A 26064-nucleotide genomic window follows, 5' to 3' on the forward strand; every position below is an offset into this window, starting at 1 on the left:
TGGAAAGAATGAGTTTTGCTGGATTTCTCAACTAGTTCTCTAGAAAATTTGTAAATGGTCACAATATTTCAACCACCACTGCTCTTTTTCAGACCAAAATTTATACTCCTAGTGTCTTACAGCTTGACACGAAAATGCAACATTTTTTGGCATCATCACTTTTGTTTGTTTGAACTTCAGTACTCTACAGATCTTTTACCCTCATTTTGGATCAAGAAAAAGCTTGAGATGCCAAGACATCCCTGGGATAAGGAAACCATTTCCCCTAAACTGTGGGAAGCTCAGGCTGGGGAGCAATGCAGAACATAGGACATACCCCTCCCTTTAACACCAGTCAGTACCGCACCCGGGTGTCTCTTGACCTGGTGGGTGACTCGTGCTGGTTTCTGCTGACACGAATGCGGTTCGCAGGGGCAGGGTCCGGCCAGCCTGGTCACACTTCGTTGTCCCCTGTGCCAGGACGAGCCCTGGGTGCTCGCCCCGTGCCCTGCTCCCGGCCAAGCTGAAAGCACGCCTCTTTGCCTGTCGCTGAGAGAAGGGGACATTGCCCTCGGTGCTGACGTGGATTTATTTCTTCTTGTAGTACCTGTGAGACCACAACCTGGAATCTTGTTTTTCTTTGAATCGGGAAAGCACACGGACATCGATAAAGATAATAACCTGACGCACCATTTCCATGGCTCAGTTTCTGTACCTTCTCAACCCTTCTGTGGCCGCAGGGGTTCTCCAGGCTTTCTTGTCTTTTTTAAAGCTCACGTCCCCCTCCCCTGGGCTCTGGCAGCCTCCCTGTCCCTTAGCAAGGCCAGCATCTCTCTTCCACCCCTCTTACCCTAAGCTTTATGTGTCTCTGGGAGCCTTCCCTGCAGGGAGAAACCAGTACCAGGATCCTTTCTCCTATTTTTAGTACATGCTTTAGCAGATGCTCTAATCCCCGGAGAAAACTTCGGGCATCAGCAGCCTGCTGTCCCCAGGCGCTGCTGTCCCTGCATGGGTCAACCACCAGCTGCTGCTGGTCCACGGGGACACAACACAGCCTGCGTCAACAGCGCTGGATAAACACGGCTCAGGAGCACTTGGTAAGCCCGGGGCAGCGCCTGGCACCAACAGAGCGCCTGGCAGTACATGGTGTCCCCGAGTACCCGGCGGTACGCGGCGTCCCCACCGGTCACCCAGCTCTGCGTGGCTGCAAGGCTCCAGCCCTCCGCCAGCCTTAAGGGGAGGAGGACGCTGGTGGGAGGCCGTGGAGAAGCAGCACAAAGGGCAGGACATCTTATGGCGACATACACGGAAAGTACAGCCTGGGAGGGGGTTTAAATGAGGAACAGAGGCCACACAAAATGTACCAGAAACACCCACCAAAGGCAACAGCAGCATTTTGGGCTCCGGTCAGGCGGCCCCAAAGAGTGTCCCCGTAATGTCACTGAGCGCCCAGGATGGGGAACGAGGCTGGCGTGGCTTTAGGGACAGGCTGAAGCCAGGCTGAGCTCACCCACCTGCTATCACGGTGCTTCATGGGCACGCAGGAAAGCACGTCCCTGCCCCAGGGAGCTCGGGTGGACAGGGGACCCTGCTGAGGAGAAGTGCAGAAGCGACCAAGGCAGGCACGGCGGCTCCTGGCACACTGTGCTTCAGGCCCAGAGCCCAGCTGGCTGCGTCTCCCCGATGACATTAGCTGGGGCCCACGCTGGAGCAGGGGAAGGAGCCGGGGAGCGCCAGGCTGGGAGAGGACGAGTGCTTGCAGTGGCAGTGAGAGGGTGGCAGGCACGCACCGGGACTTTGACGAACGAGAGGGAGACGGGAGCAGGAGCGAAAAGGGGAAGGGTGCGTGTGGAAGCAGGAGATCCAGCAAACAGCCGCCCTCGAGCGGGAGGCTGGGTTTTCACCAGCGGCGCGGGCTGCCTGCCCGTCCCAAAGGTCCCTGCAGGGTGGTGACACGCAGCGCCAGGCTCCCCCGCGATGCCTCGGGCACGGGCATGGCCGGCTGCTCGCCATGACAAGGCGCAGAGTGCCAGATCAAAGGGAAACTGAGGCGGGGATGGAAATGCGGAGCCATCAAAGGCACTGGGGTTCCCTCGGGAGCTGGATGCCCATCAAAGGCCAGGAGGCTGCAGCCCCAGCAGCAATATGGGCAGCATGGGGAAAGCATATATTTTACAGCAAAAATGCCCTTTGTTTCACAGTAAAACCATGATAAGCTTGAAAGGGAAAAAAAAAGTTAAGTAATTGGGATTTTTAAGTGACTTCCAAGCTCTTTTGCTCTCACAGCCTCTAACCCAACAGGTGTGTGGACAAGTAGGTGGCCCGGGCCAGGTGGGAACTTTCAAGGTGGAACCAAAGAGATGTGAAACGTAAAAGATTTCATTGCAGCCTTATTTTTATCCTTCTCCAGAGCTGGGCCCAGCCTTTCAGGTGCTCATCAGGCACCTGGCTGCCATCGTGGGGGGGTGCAGCACTACTCCGCCCTGGGAAGCTGGACATGTCGCATCCAGGACAGCCAGCCAGCTGTTGTGTGCTTACAGGGAGCATCGCACCCATCACACCGCGACAGCGGCCATCCCGCATCACTGCTGGAGCCTGCTGTCCCGCTTAGCACCTTCTCCCTAGCTGGGGGCCCAGCCCCCCCCATATGAAACGCTGGCTGCGCGTGGACCAGATCGCCAGAGGGTGTGAGATGCACCGAGGACCACGGCTCTGCCAGGCAGACATGAGCAGCATCGCTCCTTCCTGCTGCCTGCCTGCCGCTGTGGGAGACAGCACTTACCCCCTGTGACGGAGACCGAGCTGCCCCTGCCACCGCCGACTCGGGAGTCCAGGCGCTGAGGGTGGGAAAGTCCCGCAGCCACCTCAAAGAGCCAGTGACCCAGCATCAGCCAGGGGCAGCACAAGGCTGGGTTTCTCTCATTCTCGCTATCTCAATGGGTGAGGACAGAGCAGATTTCCTTCCTGCACCCGCAGCAGTGCCTGGGGTCATTTTAAGCCCTCCCAACTCCACAGCATCCTTCAGATAACAGCTTGGCAGGAAAAGGCAGAGGGTAGGTGCGTAGGATCCTGCAGAAACCCCTTCCCACCCCGGCACTGCGACTCACCACCGCTGGAGCCATCCCTGCAGCACGGCTTCCAACAGGCGCCGTTCCCTGCTGCTGCCCGCTCCTCGCAGCGCTGGGCTGGAGAATGCTTTCGAGAGCAGGAGCAGGTATTTAGCAGAGCTATGAAACCTTCTTAGAAGGCAGATAGTGACTGCTGGGAAAGCTGTGAAACACTCAGGTGGCACCAATGGAGACAATTCCCTTCCCACAAACAGCACGTGATGGGTTCAGGGGAGCAGATCAATACAAGCAGCCCAGGCCTTGGTTTCTTGTCCTGAGTGATGAGAACGTATGATGGCAGGGCAGAAAACCCACCCACAGTTGCTTATAGCGTGTTTAATTTCTTGCAGGGAACAGAGAAGGAGAAGGAGAGGTGGTCCAGAGACCACCTCTGCCCAGCCCAGAGCACAGCACCAACCATGCTCCCTTTATTGAGTTTGCAAAACGTGCAGGATACCGGTGAGGGGAGGAGACCTAAAATACAATAATATTAATAATTTTATTAATAATAATTAGAGTTCTGACCGATCGCTACAGTTCCTGCTGCCCAGGGCTGGGCTACACTTTGGTGACACTGTCTGCTCGCCTCGCCTCGGCTGGCTCCTCTCTTTTGGGATGGTGGGGGAAGACCCCCACCCTGTTGCTGCGGAGTCCCGCACACCCCGGCGACTTCTGCCCTTTCTTCAGAAGGCAGCAAGCCCCGGAGCTGAGAAAGAAAAGGCTCATCACGACCACGAGCAGAGCCAGAGAGCCGGTGCCCTTGGGATGTGGACAAAGCCACCAAGGATTGCTGGTTATCTTGGCTGAGAAGTTCCTGCTCTCGTCCTGGTAGGCGCAGAGGGCTTCGTCCAGGTCCCGCACGCCCACGCCGGCCGCCCGCAGCGTGTCCAGCCAGGCCAGCGAGCAACAGCTGAAGGGGTTTCCAGCAACGGACACGTCCTTCAGGCTGCGGGACCAGCTCGCGAGCGCCGGCTTTTCCAATGTCAGCAGGTTGTTATTGCGAACGTCCAGGCTTTCCAGTGGGGAGCAGAAAAGACCAGTGGGCAAAAGGCTCAAATTATTGCCTGAGAGGTCCAAGACTTTGAGTGTGTCCAGGCAGGGGAGCTCTGCCTTGCTGTCGTCCATCTGGTTGCCCCTCAGAGAGAGTTTCTGCAGGGAGAACTCCAAACCCCCCAGGGCTTCCTTAGGCACGAACAAGTCCTTGTTCCCCGACAGGTCTAGGGAGAGCAGCGAGGTGTGGTTGAAGGCGTAGGGGTGCAGCCTGGTAATGTTGTTCTTGCAAAGACTCAGATGCTTCAAGCGAGGCATGTTGTAGAAGGGGGTGCAGGTGCCTCCTGGGGCTGGCACGTGAGACCCCCCTCCCGAATTCTCTCCCCGAGCGCCCCCCTGGCTCTCGCAAGGCTGGAGGCTGTTGGAGCCCAGATCGATTGTTTCCAGCTGAGGCAGAGAATCGAAAAACCAGTGTGGCAGCACGCGGATGGCATTGCCGTGGAGGTCCAGTGAGTGCACGGAGAGGGTGGCGCGCTCCAGCGGTGCAGGCGAGCGGTCACTGGGCTCCGTGCCGCCGGCAAGCGACTCCCCGGCTACATCCTGGAGACAGTTCATAGCCAGGCTGAGGCTGTGCAGAGAGCCCAGGCTGTGGAAGAAGGTAAATGGGAACAGCTGCAGCTGGTTATTGCTGAGATCCAAGTCAGCTATATGTGTCAGACCAGCCACGGTATGCAAGGTCCTATTAAACCTCGCCATCTCCTCGTAGCGCAGTACAAATTCCCCTGGGTGGCGTGAGCCTGGGAGCAGGGAAGCAATAAAGTTGTTGGAGAGGTTTAAGTGCGTGAGATAATGGGCTTTGGGGAGCTCTGGAAAATAGAGGAGTCTGTTATGGCTCAAGTCGAGCACTTGAAGCAGGTAGGGCTCCGCTCCCTCCTCTGAGATGAAGAGCTCCAGGGCATTGTGGCTGAGATTTAAAACTCGCAGCTGCGTGAGGCTGAAGCCAGAGATACAGTGGAGGGAATTCAAAGCCAAGTTCACCACCTCCAGATCTTCCAGAGCCTCAAAAGCTCCCTCCTCGATTTCCATGATGTAGTTGTTGCTGAGGTCAAGCTCGCGCAGCCGTGGCGTGCTCCAGAAGATCCCTGCCGGCAGCCTGGTCATCTTATTCCCGGACAGATCGAGCATCCTCAGCCTGGTGAGGTTGCTGACGTACCAGCCTGCCATGTGGCTCTCCAGGTTATTTGCCGACAGGTCCAGGACCTCTATATTCCTGAGCAGATGAAAGGCTCGCCCGTTAGCGAGGTAATTGCGGTCCAGGTGGTTCGATCCCAGGAGGAGAGAGCGCAGCTGGGGCAGCTGAGCCAGGGTGCTGGCTGACACGGCTTCCAGCTGGTTGAAGCACACGTCCAGGTACTCAAGCTGCCCAAACCCTGGCATGTGGCTGCCCGACAGGTTTTGGATGAAGTTGTTGGAGAGCTCGAGGTACTTAACTCCTTGGCCAAGTTCCTTTGGAAACTTGCGCAGGCCAACCCCTTTGCAAGACACCTTCGTGGGGGTCTACAGAGAGAGACGAGAAGCCGTCAGCATGAGAAAGGCTACAAACCACAGCTCCAGCCAAAGCCATCTGCTGTCCAAGATGGGCATGAGCAACATGGAAATGAGCACCACTCCCCCTTCCCAAGCCCCCACACCACCTAACGCCCCTGCTCAGAGACAAGGAGCGTGTCCCCAGGGTTAAGGTGGGCTTTCTAAGACTCTGGCTTGGCTCTGGATGGCGCAAGGAGAAGGCTTAGTCTCCGGCTGTCCTCCCATGCATCCCAGCAAGCAAGACGGGCAAAAAAGTAGTGTAAACACTGAAGATGCAGCAGGCTGGTGGGGCAAACCCAGTCTCTGGAAGGCACTGGGACAGCCCAGGGACTGGTCCAGAGCATCCCTGTCCTGTCTGGGCAGAGAAAGGGCACCGTCCTGGTGGGCTCCACCTTCCCTCTCCCTCCAAACTGGTTTCCTCTGCTAGTTCGGAGTTGGGAGCCTGGACATGGAGCAGCCGGTTTCTGTCCCCTGCCCCTGTCATAAATGTGGTGGTGGGGGACAGAAAGCGGCTGCTCCACTTCCAGGCTCCCGACTGCCTTGCTAACATCCATGGCAGCTGCCTGAATCCCCGTGAGACCCTGCACTCCAGCCTACCTCTTAGCAAGCATCTCGAGCTGGCACTCCCGTGGCAGGGGCTGCTGGTAGGTGCCACCGGCACAGCAGGGACGTGGGAGCGGATGGGTGCTGGGGACCAGCTAGCGGGAGACCGGCTCGGAAACAGGAGAGCAGAGATGAGATCAAAGCTGGGAAGGTTAAAGAGATGGAGGCTGGAGGGAGGTGAGAGCTGTGGGGGGGATATGCACCCTGCGCTGTGCAGAGGGATGCTTGCAGCCCCACTCAGACCCAGCGATGCTGCTAGGGCCATCCCACCCCAGGGGCTCCTCAGAAAGCAGCCTTACCTGCTGGCACGGCGTGGACCTGGGCCTCGCCTCCCCGTTAGACTGGACTCTGAGAACAGATGGGAGCAGCCAGAGCAGCAAGCATCCTCTTTCAGCCAGCCTGTGTTCAAACAAGAGCATGTTGGGCTGCGGGTGCTGCCAGCCCCGTCCCGCTCCTCCAGCGCTCTCTGGCAAGCTGGGCAGGAGCCAGGCTCTGTATAAATAGTCTTTGGGATGGGATGGGGGAAGAAGATAACGCATGTGGGTGTTCGTAGCTACGGAAGTGGGAAAAGAAAGACATAAGATTGCAGAGGGGGAAAAACAGTGCACGAAGCCACAAGGAAGGGAAAGAGAAACGGCAGGATGGGGAGGAGGCAGGGCTGCACCCGCGCTCAGGTGATCGGCTGGACTGACTGCCGAAATCGAATGCCAGGAGGCAGAGGTGGTACTTGGGAAAGCTGAGAGGTTTGGGAGGAGTTCCCCTGCTTGGACCCGCTCTTCCTCCAGCTTCCTCTGCCCTGTGCCAGGGCCAGGCTGTGCACTGTGCCAGCTCCCGCTGGGCAGCTGGTGCTGAGGACGCCAGGAGCAGCCGGCGAGGGCTCCCTGGCCATCCCGAGCCGGGGACCGAGCTGCAGGCTGCAGCCGCCGGGGATCACCGCAGGACTCCCAGCGCCTCCGGGGCCGCAGGTGAACTCACTGCACGAAGGCAGAGCAAATTCCCCTCCCCATGCCACCGCAGCCCAGCCGAGGGGACTCTCCTGTGGCACCTGCCCCTCCTCGGGGTGGGGGCAGTTCCCAGTGGGATGCGCAGAGCTGGCATCCCTCTCCTCCTCCTCCCAAGGAGTCCGCTGCACTGCAAGTGCTGGACTCTTCGCTGCCACGTCCCCGTGTCCCTGCCAGGCCTGGGGGACAGCTGCTGGGTCACGTCCTCACCCAGGGCAGGGACCAGACGGGGACTTTCCCTGTGGCAGCTCCAGGTGGTATCTGGGTGCCTAGAGCTGCACCCCACCCACAGGGACTTTTCTTGCGGTGACATCTCAGTGTCCCTGTGCCACCTAGTGCTGACATGCTCTTCAGGGACATGCTCCCTGCACGCTTCATGGGGTGTTCTGCAAAATGCACGCTTTTTGGGTTTTTGGCTCGCTGTGGCCGATTTTCTTCCCATCCAAAGGAGCACCTTCAGGCTGCTGCAGTTGCCCAAGGATGCGTTTTGCTGTAGCTTTAGCTGTAGAGCTGTTGCTCTAGTCCTAGATGGGTCTGGCAGGGGAAAAAAAAAAAAAAAAAAGACACACCCACACACCCCCCCACCCCTGGAAGATGAAGCAGCCTGGCTTCTGCTGCTGTTGCCCCTCGCCCTTCTGAGAGCTGGCGCGGTGGGGAGCACTTTGTCACCTCTGGGATGTGATTCAGCCTTGAGCCAGACCAACGTCACCAGCCAGCCAGGGCACACATGGCAGCGGTGACAGCCAGACGGGCTCAGCCTGAAGGCCAGGGCCGGTGTTTTAGGCTGACACCCTCTCTGCTAACTGCAGTGGACCTGGACTCCGGCAGCAGCCGGGGCCAGGGGCAGCTGTGAGCTAACAGCCCGCCGTTGTTTTCAGAGGCGCGGTGAGGATAGCACATCTGTGCAGATGTGAAATCCCGCAGATTCCGGCCAGGGAAACACTGACCTCTGGATGAACCTTCGCCTCCAGCGTCCCTCATCTCCCATCAGCAGCTGAGCGTGGAGCCCCGAAAGCGGAAGGCAGCACAGGGAAGGAACCGCGCCATGCAAGTGCTCTAGCCCCCGGCGCAGCCCCTGGTGCGCCTGGCCCCGGCGCCGCCTTGCCCGGGGAACCCCAGCCCTCTCCTCCCTGCATCCCAAATTGCTGGGCACAGGTCTGCACATCGGGCACGGCCGATGAAATCAGCTGAAAAGTCCCTGATTTTGATCAGGGACTTCTGCGGAGAATCCCTGGGCATTTGCATCCCAAGGCTGTGAACTCCCTTCGCAGGAGTGCCCAGCAGAGCGAGCCGGGCGCGGACCGAGAGCCATCCAAGGCGCTCTGCAAATACCGAGAGGCTTTTCATGAACTGTGCCGAAGGCACGAACGGGAAGAGATTTTCTCCCCTAAATCGCAGGGCATCCCGTGCTTCTTGCCACTCCTGGCCTCCAGGCTGGCTCCCAGGTGCCCAGAGTGCTCTGTTAAAAGAGAGATGCCCATGTTCCCCCAAAGGCTTTCACGTGAGAGGTCTCCAAAGGGCAGGAGGAATGAGCAGCAGGACAGAGGCTTGGTAGAAGAGGGGATGGAGCTACTTGCCCAACGTCACAGCCGTACCGCAGGGTGACAGACACTTGCGCCCATCCTGGGCATTAAGGAGGCAGAAGAGTATCTGGTTATCTAAGTACCTCAAATCTATACATCTTTCCCAATAACTAGTGACAGAAATGCTGTTTTCTGCGCATTCCCCTGACCGCAGAGAGCAGCGGGGAGCTGGAAGGCAAATGCTGAGCAGCTCTGAGCCCGACGCCTCTCGCGTCAGCGGCCACAGCAGCTGCGTAGCAAATACTCCCCGAAGGACGGCAGAGCTTTGCCTTTCAGCTGTGTCCCATCGCACAAGCACAGTCAAAATACTTTCCACAGAAACTCCTGGTTTGGCTGGGGAAGGAAGTCCCACCCAGAACACCAAGATCAGGAAAAAGCTTTATTTGCAAAGACATTATTGACAATTTACATAAACTTACATCCTAATTTATATACATTATGTATATTTTATATACAGATAGTGTCTTGAATAAAGATGTCGAAGCACAAAACAGCATCAGTATATCACCGTGCAGCTCTAACAGGTAACGGGGGGAGTCGTGTCTCTCTTCCCACAACTCCTCTCCTGTTATGCTTTTGCTGGGGAGTCTGAGAGGCTTCCTTCCAGCCTGGGAGTGATGAACATGGGGTGGGGTGGGAGTCAGGCTTGTATGGGTGCAGCCATGAAGCGCAGCTGCCGTTGTCCCTTCCCACTTGCCCCAAAGCCTGCGCCAGGACTGCCCGGGGCCAGGACGGGAGCCAGGGCGGGGGGCACCAGCCCCCAGCGAGTGGGAAGGACTCCCCGCCCTCCACCTCCTACTGGGGAGAGGGGAAGGAACATGAACGAGCTAATGCACTTTGCTCATCTCCCTCCCAACGCAGCTCGGGTGCCCTTTTCTAAGCACCTGATGTTGCTCAGTCAGCGGCAGGACGATGCCAAGTCCCCAGACGGGGACAGTGGCAGCAGGGAGACCACAACCGCTTACCTGGGTGAGAAAGGTGCTGGAGGGAAGCAAAGGCCAGGCAGTTTTGGGTAGGGAGCCATGACCTAAAGCCTCTACTGAAGGGAATTCTTCCTTCAAAGGGGGCCCTGAACACAACAGCCGAGCTGGCTTCCCTAGAAATTGTCTCCGTAGAGAGGAGCTTGGGAGGGAAAAGGGTTTCAGACGGTGCATTATATACCGATGATCTGCTTGCTACACTTCTGCAGCTGGAGTCCAGCCGAAAGTTGGGCAGCAGAGCCAAGGCACGGTAGGTAAGAGCAGAGCCAGCAAGTACCACAGGAGAGGAGGGCTGTCACACGGGAAGCCAGTGGTGACTGCTTTCATGTCCACCATCTCGGATACGCTATAAATGAAGCAATTCCTTCTCAACCAGCCTAGGAACCGAGATACATCAAAATTCAAAGACGTCAGAGGGAAAGACTGGAGGCAAGGCCCTGTTCCTGCTGGAGTTTGTTAAAACCTCCCACATGCATCCTCCTCACGCTCCTCTGAGCTGCTTCCAGGCCTTTTCGGCTCCAGTTAAGGGGAAGAGGCACCAAAGATGGTGGGACACTATCTAGAGAAGCATCACACAGAAGCAGCTCTACTACAGCCTAGGTAACCTGCACTGTAATACTTCATTAATGAGAACGTGTTGCTAGAGAGGCCAAAGGGTTTCAAGTATAAAGACTCTCTGTGGCTGCTACAGGACTGGTGATCCGCCCGCTCATCCCAGGGATGAACACGGCTCTCGGTACCAAGGCCACCTGCAGTTGGGTATTCTCTGCTCTCCAACTCCATGTCCAACTCCAACCCCACGTCCCCAACTCGGCTACACCGAGCTCACGCTTTGGTGTAACATGAGCATCAGAAAAAGCCCACGAACACCTTCCACGGCAGGAACCGCTCCCTTCTGCTCTCCTCCCGCATCCCAGGCACATGCCAGAGAGGGAACCCGACAGCGATGCCTGGGGCTTTTACGGAGCGAAGGGATTCTCCCTCTGCCTCCTCCTGCCTGCAGCCACAGTCAGGAGCAAATCCCAGATCTTGCCAGTGGTGGACAAGGAACACAAACTCCACCCATCGCGCTCTCCCAAGTCACTGCGTTATTTATGCTTGCCCCTAAGTCTTGCTGCTCAGGCTGTATTCTAAAGCAATTCTGTTAATGATTTACTTAATGTTCTCACTATACACAGTTGTCCTGATTCATTCTTGTCAGAGGAACATGTCCTTCTTAATCCATTTTAAAGGAAATAAACCACAAAGACTAGTTAAGTGCCCCTAAGGCTCTTGCTAGTCCAGCATGTTAAGGCTAGAAAGGCGAACATATTGAAAAAGAAATAGCAGGCAATTTTTCATGCAGTTATTTTACAAACTGTACGCCTCCTGTGAATAGCGAGGCTGTAGCCAAAGCTGGGTGCCCCCAAGAAATATTTATCTCCCAATAACTGCAATACTTGGCAAGTGAGATCACTCGCTACGGACGGGGAAAAGTGACGGAGCCAAGAATGCTTCAGCCAGGGTGGACCCTTCTGCGGTCAGATCAGTCGCTCCAGCGTGGTGCTGAGACACGTCCGCTCCCCCGTCCCTGCAGGTGACCACGGCTGAGCCACCTCTGCTTGGAGATGGAGGCCATCACCAAGACGTCGGTTCGGGACTTGCCCCATTTGCTACATAGGCTGAAACTTCACTACCCTCTTTAGTTCTCAAAGAAAAAAGATGCTCTGAAAAGACATCCAGTTAAAAAAAAAAAAAACAGACAACCGACACAACCAAGCACAAACCAAGGCATGACACAAAAGAGCAATTAGCGCTTCAGCCTCTTCCTCAGCTCGAGCACATCTTATAGCTTTAGGTCTCCCCAGTTGAGGGGAGGTAACGGGAGAGAGTTGCTCAAGAAGCCAAAAGAAACAATAGCGTCCCAGCTCTTCTATTAGTCACCAGAAATCGAGTTATGACTAGACTCAGCAGGGCTCAGAGAAAAGAAAAAGTGGTGACTTCATGCTGGACCAGACTTTTTAAATACAATTTTTTTTTTTTGCTAGAGACTCCATCACCACTTACTAGAGCATTTTAGGTAGAAGGGTGCCAAAAGGAAAGGGGTGCGGGGAGGAAGGATGAAAACCACAGCTAAAAGCAGGACAGTTGCTATTAAGACAGAAAAAAAAAAATTCCTGTTTGAATAATTTTATTCTTAAACATGACAAACTTCTTCAGAGTGTTTTCACAAGTACTTGTGTCTGCTCTACGCGGCTCGGTGAAGCCTGTAGAAATGTGTTCTGGTTTGCAAAATATTAATTAAAAAGACAAAAAACCCCCAACAAAACACAAATTGCTGTAACAGCAGCAGTACTTTAAGGCAGCCCCTGTTAGGGCAAGGTATACCTCTGGGGTAATGGCAGGAGCTGAAAGTAGCAGAGGCTCTGGAACCGGTAGTCGGCATTTTCTTTGGGACTTTGTGATTTCTGGAATGTGGAGGCAGTTTCCTATCTGCTAAGCCTGCTCTATTAAGTATTCACCTTCCTCTCGCACTTACTGCTTTTGCAGCCTGCTTCCAAGCTCTAGGTAGAGGCACTTCGCCGCCTTTGCTCGCACTCCTGAGGATGAATGTAAACACCACTGACCCTGTCTTATTCACCTCCCTTTGCACCCCGTGGCCGTTGCAGTTCGAACTGGGAAGGCAGAAAACCAGAAACCCCCTTTCTTGCTTTCATTAGCGTGCAGAAGCAGGAGTGCCTGGGTGGGACAATTTTGACATTAGTCTGTCTTCTCCCGCTACCGCCTGGGATGCTCTTGCTAGTGCAACATAAAAGCAGAGACCCACACCACTCTCAACAAGCCTCGTGTGAAGATCACAGAGCAGAATATCAGTGCAGTAATACTTGAAATACTGAGACAAGGCAGACACAACAGCCTTTCTTCCTCACAACGCTTTTTCAACTAGCTTTTTGATCCAAGTCTCCATGCAAGTCACAGAAGACAATTGTGCTTCCTGTATTCACATATAGGAATAAATAGCTCTGGATCAGTTTTCTTTATGGCCGGATTACAGAACCCCCTGAAATACTGATACGCTTATGAACAGCAGCACTGTGCAGTTCTGTGAGTATCCTTGGACATGCCAAGTTCATCTAGGATGCTGGTGCATCTCCTAGGCGTATGGCCCCAAAGAAAGTTGTGTGCTTGCTCATGTTGATGGAGATGTCAGCATGGACCATTTTCACAGCGATCTTCTGCCTGGCTTTGAGGAGGCAGACCCCAGCTGTATAGCAGGTATTGAAGTTGGTCTTGCCGGTCTCAATACTCCGAGTGCATTGCAGAAAGGGCTTTTCATCCACCACCACCTCATAGCTGGCAAAATCTGTGAAGTTTATGTAGTATACCTGATGTGAAGCAGGAAGAAGAAAGGTATTAGGGAGTGCACAAGGAACAAGTCCACATTCCTTTCAGTGTGTACATATATGTTCCCTCCGCTAATGATCCCTTCCTTGGCCCCGGGACACCTATACTCATGGGAGGTTGACTTGTTCGAGGCAGAAAGAACCCCAAGCCAACCAAACACGAGGAAACTCTGTATTCCACTTCATGCTAACACCAGCATGCAAGCATCCGTGAATCCATGTATCTAAGGCTGAGCTACGAATCCTCGCTTCAGACCCTGCTTATACAGGAAAAATTACAAACCTGCACAGGCTTAGTTAGAAAAATGTGTAGACAACCCTATCTGCTACAAACAGCTTTTCATCCAACAAACAAACAGAAATATTGTAACTGAAGTCCTCTTTCACTTACCTGGCCAGTCCTGCCTTCTGGGTCCCATGAGCCTCCTTTAGTGTTGACATCAAGAATGCCCTAAGATGTACTGGGAGTTGCCTTCTTTGTAATTGGACTTGAGGTGCTTTCAAAGGCATAAGCTACTACAGGGAAGACACTCTCCCAACCTCCACAGCTCGGAAGCAAATGACCTTATAGTGTTTGTACTGATTTAACTCTTAGACCTAGCGCCTAAGTCCCCATGACTCCATTACTCAACCATCTCCCACACACTGATTCTGAAGAACTGCGAGATGCATGAGAAAGACCTGTCCAAAGAGAAGTCAGTCCCAGGGAGCTGCTTCTTCCTGATAGAAGAACACCAGCCATTTCGGATGCATCTGCTAATTCTTCTTAGCCTACACCCTGCGACCACAGAAGCTACACAAGACTGAGTCCCCTTTTTCCCTGATGGACTACAAACAACAAAGGCTTCAGAGGCACAACGTTGTGGCCAGCAATTAGCGTTAAGCACTCGGGAAACAATTATACTTTGACCCATGTAGAGTTCTTTTTCCTGTCCCCATCCAAACCAGACACGTAACCAGTTCCATGGAAGAGCACCTAACTTGACATCCACAGCCCACTTCATCCGACTTGGTACAGTCCCAGTGGGGCTGCCAACTGAATAGAGGCAAATCATGAGCAGGAGGTAGTATTAGAAGCCTGGAGCAAGGTGAAAGTTGCTTAATTGTGGTTGTCACACGGAAACCCTCTTGTCTTGCTAAAATCTGTCCCAGAACCTGGACAGTTTTTCAGTCCACAGGTGGGTGGACACCCTGCATGCTCTGGAAGGGGAGAGCTTCGCAGCTCATACTCCACGCAGCTCAGCAATTCTGTGCAGAGATTTGCAAGACACTGGGAGCAGGGCGTTAGATGACAGTCCATCTCCTGCCTTTTATTTGAATGGGGAGAGGAAATGATGTCTTAGTTAGCTGTATACTAAATCATAATACAATAATTTATTACTTTGTTTAGCCCTTTTTACAGAAGCAGGTCCGTACATCCATCGTCGGTACCAACTAAAGCAGCAGCTGAGCCATCCCGCGGCACAATGCGGTTGCTGGCGCATCGTGTCGGTCTGAAGCTACACGAAGAAGGTGGAGGCAAAATGGAGTTACCTGGGCTGGAGTTTGGCCAAGCCACCCGGGCCGAGAGTCCTACGCTTACAAAGAGTGACATGGCTTCGCAATGATCACGAGTTGTCAGGGTTTTGGTCTTACATCTCTTTTAAAGCCCAGAGCCTAGCGTCCTGCTGGGACCCTTGTTCTGCAAGGAGGTTTAGATGTGCTGGTGAATGACTGCACAGACAATATGGAGGATTAAAGAAAGGCATTGGTGGCATGTGGGAGCTGGCTGGGCGTCTGCGCATGTGTTTCCGTAACTAATCTCTTGCAGCTGGTGTCACGGCGAAACGTGTGACCTTGCACTTCAAAACTCTAACGTCTTCCTCCGACACACATCTCCTAGAGCACGAAGCGGTTAAAAGTACATACAAGTTCTTGGCATTTGCTAGTTGTCTGGAGCCCTCTCGTGGTTCATGCAAGGCTTCCATTGGAACACAAGAATAGGAGTTAGGCCTAGGACCGTACTCACTTCTACCTGACTATAGATGAAGTATGTGCCGTCCACCAGTACCTCCAGCTCCCCACTGCGGGCATGCAGCTTAAACACCTTGGGGTTCATAGTGATGCGAGACCAGTCATTGAGGACTCCACCTGAAAGATCTCAGTATGAGAAAACGGCAGTCACTCAGTACCCGTCAGAATGAAAAGCGCAGGAGCACAGAAATACAGTGACATTGCAATGTTTCATACACAACGGCTGGCACAGGCTCAAGTTGAAAAGTCAAGTAACTCAGTAAGAAAATCCCAGAATTAAAGGCTACGGTGCGTTAGTTTGGACTCCCCTCTATAGCTCTAATTACACCATCACTTGCTGGTGGACACTCATTTTGTGCTGTGCACAGCACAACTGATTTACATATCTACTTGTCCTCATCAAGAGTAGTTCTCCCCATCCTTGAAAATGGGCGTACGGCCTTTTGTACTACACTGCGTTCATCCCCAGCGCTGATACAGACTAGCTTGCCTCCTCCTGACACTAAGTTGAGCTTATTATCATATTTGAGTGTTTTACAGGCCTGAAAACATGTTCCCAGTATCTTCCCCACTCCAGAGCAAAGACATTCCGGCACATGCAAATCAATGCCAGTACTGTAAGGCATTTGCTAAGTTTTCTTATTCCGCCTGAGAGGCCAAGGGCTGATTTTTCTCACTATTTTTGTACGTTCAGTCACAGATCACAAATGCCATTGCAGATGTGATTATAAAAGCATTTCTACAACTCAGACCCCAGGCGCCTCCTGAAGAGCATCTGTTAGTGGCCCTTGTAAGAGCTTTGTTACTGGCGGTTTCCCTGGTATCATGGAAGAAACTCTGCAGCACAGGTAGGACCAGGATCCGATTCTCCAAGAAAGATCCTCAACTGACATTACCCAGCCTTGAGACCATTAAACCTCCTCCTCTACTTTCCCATCTCATTCATTCCCCTCCCCACACCTCTCTACTCAGTGTCCACACTAAATGAAGTGGAGCTTCAGCAGACCGTGTGCTGAAGGCTACATCAACAGGTACGTCCTTGAGGACCACGGCAAGGCTAGGATGAGAATGGTGATTCCTGTGCCTATGGGAATGGGACTACAAGTGGCCAGTCTGTCTGCCCCCCTCTCAGTGCAGGAAGATGTTCTCAGCAGTGGTGTCATGATACAGCCTTCACCCTCACTTTAGGCCTTGGGATAGTCCCTAGAAGAAAACTAGTCCTCGCAGCAAAAGAGACCACAGTATTATGGAAAAAAATTGTGTGCAACTACGAGACTAGACCATCTCTCAGGACATGTATGGGCACGGAGGCCAACTTAGGGTTACACAATCGATTTTAATTCTGGTATTCCTTGACTTCAACATTCTTGACTTTGTAACTAGCGTTATTTTAACAAATGCTTTGTCATTACATTTCCTAGGTTTTTAAAAGCCAAAATAACAACAAAGTATGAAATTGCATCACGTCACACCACATTAACCCCTAACTGGGGTCCTCAGCACAGTCAGGGGTTTATAGGTCCACCACCCAGCCCTCTGGCACTGGAGCCAATGGAATAACTGACAAGATGAGTAGACCTCTGTTTTCTGGACGGGCCAACGAGCAGGTCCAGAGGACACACTTCGCTACGAGCCGAGGACAGAGCCATTCCCTGTAGGTGCCTTGTTTTATCAGATACAACCCTTTTCCTCCCAGTCTTCATCCGCTCCTCAGCTCCCTGCCCCCAGTCGCGAGCCAGCCAGGCTGTGTTTTCTGCCTGCTGTCAGCTGGACAGCGTTAATGGCTCACAGCATCAGATTGTTCCCGAGCAGCAGGGAAGTACACTCACAGGGCAATTCCCACTCTTAGGGAGTAGAGTACGCTCTGTAAACATACAGGCTTCCTATTAATAAAGGGATAATTACTTTTTGAACGTAAGCAAACCAGCGTCTTTTCCCTTGTATTGTTCTTAGGAACGGCCAGTTTCCTTTCTGTTTTGGGGAGCTTCCCCCACCCCGCTGTAAGCATACTTCCCCAACCATGAGAAACTGCAGCTCCCACAGCTCACGTCTGCTGAAAGAGAGAAATTGCCTTTCAACAGAAGCGTTGGCCAGCCCTCATCATCCCAGGCGTGGGGCAGAAGTTGGCGGACGGGGGTCCTGCAGCCCTGTCCCTGCTGCACCAATCCTTGGGAGCTGCAGCCCTCGAGGTCCGGGACGGGGGTACGTGCACCGGGGTTGCTGCCTGCGCTCCCCGGGGAGCTGCGCGTGGTGACTCAGGCAGGGGACAAGACAGCCAGCTCCCTCTCCGGCACAGCCAGACACCGTGAGCAGGGAGGCAGCAGCTAATGAATGAGACCCAGCTGTTGGCAAGAAGAGCAGGAACTCGAGCAGAAATTGGATAGGGATCTGGGGAGGAAGGAGGAGAGCAAAGAGCTGCCTGTGGACGTGAAATGGCTCGGCAGGACTTGAGCTTAAAGGCTTAAAGGCTGTTGGTGGGGGTAGAGATGCACAAGGGACCACGGAGGCTGCGCGTGTGCACGCTTGCAGCGTAACGCGGGAGGAGCTCGTGGCTGCGCACCTCTGTGTCCTCACACTACAGCTGTGCCTTCCCCTGCCATAAATTACTGGGGAAACTGGAGAAAAACACAGGCCAATGGGGCTGAGACAGGAAAAGGGCAACACTGAGGGCTTGAAATAGAACAGAGTGGGAAAGAAGGCTGGCCACCGAGGGGCTGAGGAAAACTGATGGTACAACAGCAGGCTGGAGGAGGCACATCACATATCTGGAGGTCAAGGAGAAGGGAGATTCAGCAGGACAGAATTACTGGGATGTAGTAGAGATAATCTGTGAGATAAATAGGAGCGCAGGGGAAACGGGGATGGAGACTCAACAGAAGACTCCTCTAAGGAGGTCTGGGCAAGGCAAATCAGACTATCACGGGGGGAGGCCAAGAGCAGGGATAATCAGGGACCCGTGTTATAGGATGGACTTAGACCCAGATACGAGGCTACGGGTGCAGGATGGGCTCTTTTCAGTAACTGCCAATATCATGAGATCCTTACCATTCTTCACTTGGATTGCTGAGCCTTGGCCTTGAAGGTGGACCACAGCTGGCTGCAAATGAGATTATAGGGATTTAAAATTAATAGGGAACACTGCGTCATTTTACAGTAACTCGACACACCTCCAGAGCACTGGTGACCAGTCCAGAGGCATGATAGTACCCCGATATCATTAATGCTTTTCATAAATGAAAAAAGAAGATCAGAGCAGCTGACAACAACACGTTTAAGTACTGGAGAAGAGGTGAGAAGCCCAAGCCAGACTAACACGGCTTTCTTTTGAGCAATAAAAAGGGTGAGCTCAGGCGGTCACTCTGTGTAGCTATGATTTAGCACACGCAAGAAGGGGTGGGTTTTCTTCAGAGCTATACCATCAAACACAACGTTAGCAAACATAGCCAGTAATGTTTACAAAATTCCAGCCAAAGCTGGGTTTTTCCCTTGAAAGAAGATCAACCAACCTGGATGTCTCTGGAGCCGGCCTTGTCCGTGGCACCTGCAAAATGCAATTTCACATCATTGAAGAGGAAGCTTGAAAGAGCTGCAGTAAACACTCCTATAAAAAAAACTTCTCTTACCCCGTAACCACCATTAAACCCCCATTTTTAACATGTAACAGCGGTTATGGGGTGCAGCTTAATGTTAAAAACTACATAAACAAGAGAGAGAGTCATCCTACTTTTTCCTATTTTATTCCTGCATTTCTGTCTAACGTCATCAAAATTCCCCAACATTGTTCAACCAGTTTCCACTAGAAGGAAAAACTGCACAACCCTTTTCCTGATCGGTAGTAGCAACAGAGCCTCTTGGCTGCAAAGATTACAAGTTTCACTCTGCAGTAACTCAGGTCATTCATTGCATCATTCAAGCTACATGCTGAAACCTCTTTTCTCTGAGAGACAAATCTCTGTTAAAGAGGAGATGCTTGTGGGCAGCACTCTGGAGTGCTAAGGACCTCATGCTGCTCCTGGCCTCTGCTTTGGCAATTTCTGAGATAATAAACTGAGAAGTCAACCAAGTCTTCCTTTGAGAGCCATCCGAGCTATAGGGTAATAGTCCTGATTTCTCTGAAGATACATTTTTTAATACTAGACTGTTCATATATATATATATAACAAACAACACTGATGTGAACTTCCACTAATCTGCATTTTAAACAGTTATTAAATTCAGGGATTTTAACAAAATAATTGGCACATGACTCCGTGGAGAAACAATATGGTGCAGATACAAAGAAAAATGAAACCAAGAACTGCAGGAGAAAAAGATGTTTTTATCTGGCTGGTACGGGAGGCAAGCTGCCTCGGCTCGTGCGGTTCCTGGGCTGGCTTAGCGGCTGTGCTAAGCATCAGCCCTCCCGGTCCTGATGCAAAGCTAGGCTTTGCATCAGCTTAAGAGGAATTAACACAAACACCGAGTCACCGTCGGGAAGAGCCACCTTGCAGCCAGTTTGCACACACAGAAATCGGTCACCGGCAGACTTCAGTGGGATGCTTAAACACAACTGAGGCTCCGCAGGTCTTTGCTGCTCCACCTCTGCATCCTCCTCTTCCGACAGGCACCACCTCGCCCGCGGCATCGCACCCTAAACCACTGTTGCTGGGCTCCCACCGTGCAGCCCACAGGGCTGCAGAACTTCTGCTGCTCCTCTTGTCCCCCCATGGGTGCAAGGACGAGCCCAGGAACACCCGAGTCCTACACAAGGACGCTGCACCGTCGCGTTTCGACCCTACGCTGTCCTCAGATGGAAACCTGGAACTCTTTTATTTACTTGTACAGCAGCGGTGCTGCCATGGCATCTCCTGCGTGCCCCTGGCGTGCAAAGGCTCTGAGCAGAGAAGGGGAAAAATTGGTTACCTGAGGGGCCCTGCAGTCCAGGCGGTCCCTGAGGGCCCGGCGGGCCAGGGGGGCCTGGCGGTCCCATGACGGTTGTACCGGGAATCCCAGGGATGCCGGGAATGCCGGGGGGGCCCTGGGGCCCAGGAGGACCTGGCGGCCCTTGGGGACCGTTGGGCCCTGGAGGACCAGCCTTTTTACCTGAAAAATAGAAGGTCAAATGTTAGCTTCTCTGCACACTGAATATGGGATGGTCTTTTACCTACAGGAAAGCCCTGGGAACGAGGAAAGCAGATTGGGGATGGCTCATGGCCGGCTGGAGGGCAGGGACAAGGAGGAGCACCCAACTGGCCGGGGTGGGGGTCCTGCAGCTCCACACCATGAGGACAACGCTGCCGGCAGGGCAGAAGCAGGTCGCCGCCTTGCAGGCTCCTTCCAGCATATGTAATTACCTTTAAATGAGGCACGTGGACTCTCCAAGGCCTCCCAAGAGATGGAGGCTCAGGCGGTCTCTGCCCCCCGAGCTCTGGCCGCAGCCCTGGCCTGGCCACCCTGCTCTCGGCACGGGGCTGGGAGGTCCCGCAGCCCGCAAAGGCAGCGTGCCCGAGAGCCGGTCGCACCCCTGCGGCAAGGTTAGGATGCTCCCTTTGACCAGCCGCACGCTGCAATGCAATGCAGTGAAAGCTGGGGTATTAAAAAGTCGAGATGATCCGCTCTGCAGTTTCTCAGTTTCCCATTTTTTGACGGAAAGCAGTTGCAATCTTTTCTCCCTGCTGTATACGTATGGATTAGCATACAATCCCCACGGCTTCATCTCCTGTCTGAGAGAGAGAGGTGCCTCCAGAGGGCAGTTCAGAGCTGAACTTCAGCTCCTCTCCACCAGCTGCTGAGCGCCCCGGGCGATGCAGGAGGCATCCCCGCAAAGCCGCACACTTCTACGGTGCGATGAGGATGCACTTAACGTGCACGAAGGACTTAGATGCTACAGTGCCTCGAAATCATTAAATGTGCATTTTGGGCTTTGGATGGAGGGGTAAGGGAAGGACTAACCCAATCAGGAGGATGAAAGCACTGAAGGATTGCCACGATCCTCAAACACACCTCACCACGCGCGCCCAGGAAGAGAAATAGCACAACCACGTAAGTAAAGACTCTTATCAGGCATATACGCAGCGGACTGAAATAAGGCCTGCAGGGAAAGCCGGACCCGTGCTCTCCTGATCTTCCAGATCCCTGACAGAAATTACGCTCTTTTGATGTAGTTTTTAAAACGCAACTTTGTAACAGGCTTTTATGTCAAAGAGCTTTATTAACTTGGCAAAATTGCTTCAATTGCTGAAACAAAGTCCGCTGTAGGACAGAATTAAACACCTTTTTAGGTGACAGCAGCAGTTAGGATATGAAATAATGGTTATCGGAATGGTTTCTGAGTACATTTATGTACTTGTTTCTCTACTAAGTATCCATCTTTGTCATGGAACAAAACTAGAAGGAAAACCCCACCTATTTTAGTTAGCACAGAAGTGGAAATCTCCAGACGGCCGCTAACGGCCACAAACAAGGGCACATGGAAATCAGCGTAGGACAACCGCGCGGTTCGGTCTCGGTGTGCAGAAAGCAGAGTTAAAGTAAGCACGGGTGATTAAAGTAATACAGGTATCCTACAAAAAACGGGGCAAAGCTGAAGGGGACAAATCATTCGCAGCAGTATTTCTGCCCAGATTAGCAGCCGTGTCTTCAAATCTGAGGTGGCGACAAGCCAGCCTTCCCCTAAACCAGCAAATCTCCTTCCCCTCGGGTTATGCTTTGGAAATTATCATCTTGCATCAAACCCCTTACCCATTTCCCCTAAAGCACACTTACTAAAGTCTTCTCATCCACATCCCCTCCAATCTAGGACATCCGAATGAAGGATCGTATGCAGTAAGTCAGGAATCCTGCTGCTGTCACTCCTTGCTTTCCTTCCCAAGAGGGATACGCATTACAGCTGGTTTAACTAATCTGTCTCAGAAATCCGGTCTGCTACTAGAGGAGCTGCTAGTTTAGCAGTAAAATAATTGCACATAATTCTGATGCCGCACAGGGACACTTATTTTCTGTGCGTTCCCGCTCCTTCAAGTAATTTCAACTACTTTTCTGCATTAGCGGAACCTCACTTATTAAAGTCACAAGGCAAAAAATAGATATTCAGTGAGTATAAAGCTCTCGATTAGTCTTCTAACCGAGGGGACCCCAGCCCCAGCACGAGCAGCTCTCCAGGGAGGGCCTCCAGCACCCAAGTCCCAGCGTGCCAAGTCTCTGTCTTTACCCACATGCACTAGGCAGGCTCCAAAACTCAAAGCAGGCAGAACCAGTAAGTTTTCCTTAATCATCGTACACCAAACAAAACGCTCTAATTCTAAAAAAAATTAAATGTGACAATACCATAAAATTAAACTATTTTATACAGCACTACAGCTGTATATAATACAGCTCTATGAGATCCCCCTGCTACTCCAGAATTGCTATGAATACCACAGTCATCATTTGTTATTAGTTTGGCTGATTTAACATGGGTTTAGGGTTTCAGAGTTTTGTTCGGACAAACTTGTCAAACGTAAAATTTTATGCTGCTTTTGAGGGCAAATATAAACTAAATTTCTAACTGTGGCCTGTCTCAACTTCTCAGCCGTAAATGTTGAGTTTGCATCCAAGGATTAAAAGCGATTTGATGTGCTATTAAAGTAGCACAGACACGCAAAGCTCGGCTGCTCTCGCTGCTGCAGGTCGTGACCGTGGGCTGGAGCCCAGGCCACGTACCGGCACGCGCGGGAAGGTCTCTCGAGGGACGCAGCAAAGTGCTGAACAGCTAACTTTTCTGTTAATTTAATATACATTAGGCGCAATAGGTAGTAAGCAGAGAGCTGACGTTGCGCCTGTCAGTGCTTTGCTGCATAGGCTTGGCCACGAGCACGTGCCGCATGTCGACGCCTGCGTGAGCCCCTCGATAAATTGAGCTCCCTGGGCTTCGGAGGCAGCACAACCCCGAGTCGCACACAGATTCTGCATTTCTCCTAACCTACAACCGAGCACGCACCACTGCTTTTAAAACGCGCACAGAAGTGTTCTGATGGTTACAAGGAGCAAAAGCGGGTAATCTGACTGTGCTTCCCTGAAATCAAGACTGCAGCATATTTTTGAGGAAAAGTTTATAAAGCAACTCAGATCCTTTGACTCGCTCAAGTTCCTGGCAGCAAGCAAGCGTATGACCCTAAGCATTCCCCAGGAGCCCTACACAAACAAGGACGGCATCAGACACCGCATGGAAACACGGGGCTGCCTCCCGAATAACCCAAGTCACAACAACTCATCCATACGCGTTTTACCCACTTACCTGCTGCAAACAGCTTGAGGAACATAAGCATGTCGGACAAAATACCCGTGGGCTCACCAACACTCGGGATGGACACATAAAATACTACTTCTGAGGTTAATACACAACCAGAAGTGAGATGCAGAGCGTATCTATGTTGACTTTGGTGGGTCTGAAGGGGACCCCAACCTGCAGCATGGCAGGATAGGGATGAAAGCTAAAGCTGCTTCGGCAGAGACGGCCTGGCAAACAGCAAGTGGCTCCCAATAGCTGGTACGTGACTCAACTCCACTCAACTATTTAACTATAGCATCTTCAGAATTACTTCTGTACAACGTAATTAACTTCCTTCAGCTTTTAAGGAAGGCTTTAACGAGCGCCTACGCTCCCCTGCCGCCGCCGGGTCATGCAGTCCTGCCATGGCAATGTGGGAGCACGAGAGCAGCTCGTGGTCTGTGTTGTGGGACCACGCACCACGTTAATCCCTGCCCCTCCCGGAGAGGGAACCTGTCGTCGGTTTCTCCTTCATGTTGGCTAAAGAGAATTCATAGCCGGGTAACGCAGGCACAGAAAGGAAAATTAAATTAAAACTCAAACTTACCCTTTTTCTTGTTTTTAACTGAACTTGGACCTACAAAGAAAAAAAAGAAAACTCGTGAAATTCAGTGATCATTTCATCTTCGATAACCCCCCCCTTCCACCAACGCCCACCGACCCAGAGGGTGCCTCTCCGGAGCTGGAACAAAATTGGCAACAAAACCGGTAAGCCAAAGATGTAGCGTTTTGTGTTTTCTACACACAATTGCTGTGAAGGTACAACGATTTTACCGGGACCCAGATCTGCTTTACCCTCTCTCAAACTAGCAGCCCGTGGCTGGTATAGCACACAAGTGAGTGAGCTTTGGTGGGCACCTCTCCCCCTCATTGCAAAGATGAGTGAAACCAACCGCTTGGGGCCAACGGCAAAGCTCAGGCGAGAGATGCTCTTCTCCCTTGAGCCAGAGCTTTAATCTCAGCTACCAGCTTAGTTCCAGCTCTGCTGAACACTGCTCAGAGTTTTGCCACACGTATCCCCTGAAGTCGCTGATGGAATTACGCCACGTCAAACCTTCAGACAGCAAAAATCCTGAGACTCAGCAGAAACCATTTAAAAACACGGTCTCTACACAGCAGATTATTTTTCAAGCGGACAACGGAGGCATTTGTGGTCTAGGCAGCCATACGTGAATTTTCTCTGTTAGCTTTAAATCGCCAAGCTTAACATTTAAAGCTGTCACATTTTACTTCCCAATGAGGACAGGTTAGAACAAAGTTAGCATGACTCAGCTCTCAGCTGAGAGCAGTAACCCAAATACTTGTGAGCCAAATTGTTTAAACATAGTAATAAAATACCAAGAAAAACAAAAGCAAAGAATTAGTATGAACTGGCTTATTTAAACAATGGGAATACAAACCTCCCTAGCAAGAAGTGAAAATATTTATAGTGAAACTGAGAAACTACATGACTTTTTAAGCAGAAGCTGAAGTGTGAAACATGCTCCACTGCTTCCTCAAAAACTAATCAGGGATGGGAATGAACTGCAAAAATACCCAAATATTCCCTCGCTGTTCATCAGTGAAATCCCTCTAAAATCTGGGTTTAAACACACATCGGAGATTGAAATCACCTTTAACTGAGATACGCTTGTAACGAATGGAAGGTTACGAGGTTGCTTTGAGTCAGCACTGGTAGAGAAAGACAAATTACCAATTAGTACAAAGTGCCACGTTCCCATGGCTAGATGGAAAGATAAGAGAAGGACCAGAGAAATACCCAGAAATACCTTACTGATGCCTTTCAACAGGAATATTAATTTGCCTCCATTATGCTGTTGGGTCATGGGAAAATTAGGGTACTATCTAATTTATTATTTCTGCTAATCTACTACTTTTTTCCTAATCCATATATTCACAGTATTAAAACATGTAGATAGGCCAAGACACAGGTTTCTAACAATGCCAGTCCCAGCATCTTGCTAGGGAGCAACACTCCAGCCAACCCGCAGGTCCACCACCAGCAGAGGAACTGCAAAACCTTTTATGTTTGGCAAACACCAACAGGCTCCTCTTTTTGCGTTTTCTGAGCTCCCGCGATGCAGAAGGAGCCGTGATCGTGCCGGCGATCTCCACCGGCCCTCATCTTGGGCACCAGCTAGTTAATAACATCTTCAGTGAAGAGAAAAAAATTGTCTGGGGGACATCATTTAAAAAAAAAAACAAAAAACCAAAAAACAACACAGCAAGCAAAACGCGAGCGCTGTGTATGTGTCTCTTCAGACCTCGGAGTCACGAGAGTTTATTTCATGTTATATATATCACACCATTAGCGCTATAACCAGAGTGAAAGTACAAATAGCTGCGGCGAGCCAAACACATTTGAAATGGATGGAACCAATTAGCTTCAAAGATGAATGGGAGGAATGAGAACCACATGCGATGTCAATGTTCACAGTCTATATTACAACACACGCATCTGTTCCAGGCACGGCAGAGAGAGATGTTACGGCTGTGCAAGTGAATCTTTCGACAAACACAAAAATACTTCTGACATGAAAAAAACACAATA

General features: G+C 51.9%; 2 protein-coding genes across 3 annotated transcripts in view; both read right to left on the reverse strand.

The window, feature by feature from the left end:
• Positions 1 to 3573: 3573 nt before the first annotated feature.
• On the reverse strand, positions 3574 to 6685 carry LOC143164725 (transforming growth factor beta activator LRRC32-like). The gene is made up of 2 exons (XM_076347652.1): positions 6566 to 6685; positions 3574 to 5633 (listed from the first exon to the last, which is right to left on the reverse strand). The coding sequence occupies exons 1-2, from the start codon at positions 6683 to 6685 to the stop codon at positions 3645 to 3647; spliced, it is 2109 nt and encodes a 702-aa protein (XP_076203767.1). The 3' UTR covers positions 3574 to 3644.
• A 2531-nt stretch (positions 6686 to 9216) lies between these two features.
• Positions 9217 to 26064, reverse strand: part of EDA (ectodysplasin A) — an 86346-nt gene continuing 69498 nt past the window's right edge. Inside the window, exons 3-8 of one of the 2 annotated variants that reach the window (XM_076347103.1) lie at positions 24061 to 24090; positions 20129 to 20308; positions 18733 to 18767; positions 18272 to 18323; positions 15228 to 15352; positions 9217 to 13195 (exon numbers count right to left, since the gene is read on the reverse strand). In XM_076347103.1, the coding sequence (XP_076203218.1) occupies positions 12944 to 13195; positions 15228 to 15352; positions 18272 to 18323; positions 18733 to 18767; positions 20129 to 20308; positions 24061 to 24090 (674 nt within the window). In that variant the 3' untranslated portion in view covers positions 9217 to 12943. Of the gene's footprint in view, positions 13196 to 15221; positions 15353 to 18271; positions 18324 to 18732; positions 18768 to 20128; positions 20309 to 24060; positions 24091 to 26064 lie in introns of both variants that reach the window. The other variant, XM_076347102.1, reaches the window with a different exon arrangement.

Source organism: Aptenodytes patagonicus, chromosome 9, assembly GCF_965638725.1.
Source record: "Aptenodytes patagonicus chromosome 9, bAptPat1.pri.cur, whole genome shotgun sequence".
Classification (NCBI taxonomy): Eukaryota; Metazoa; Chordata; class Aves; order Sphenisciformes; family Spheniscidae; genus Aptenodytes; species Aptenodytes patagonicus.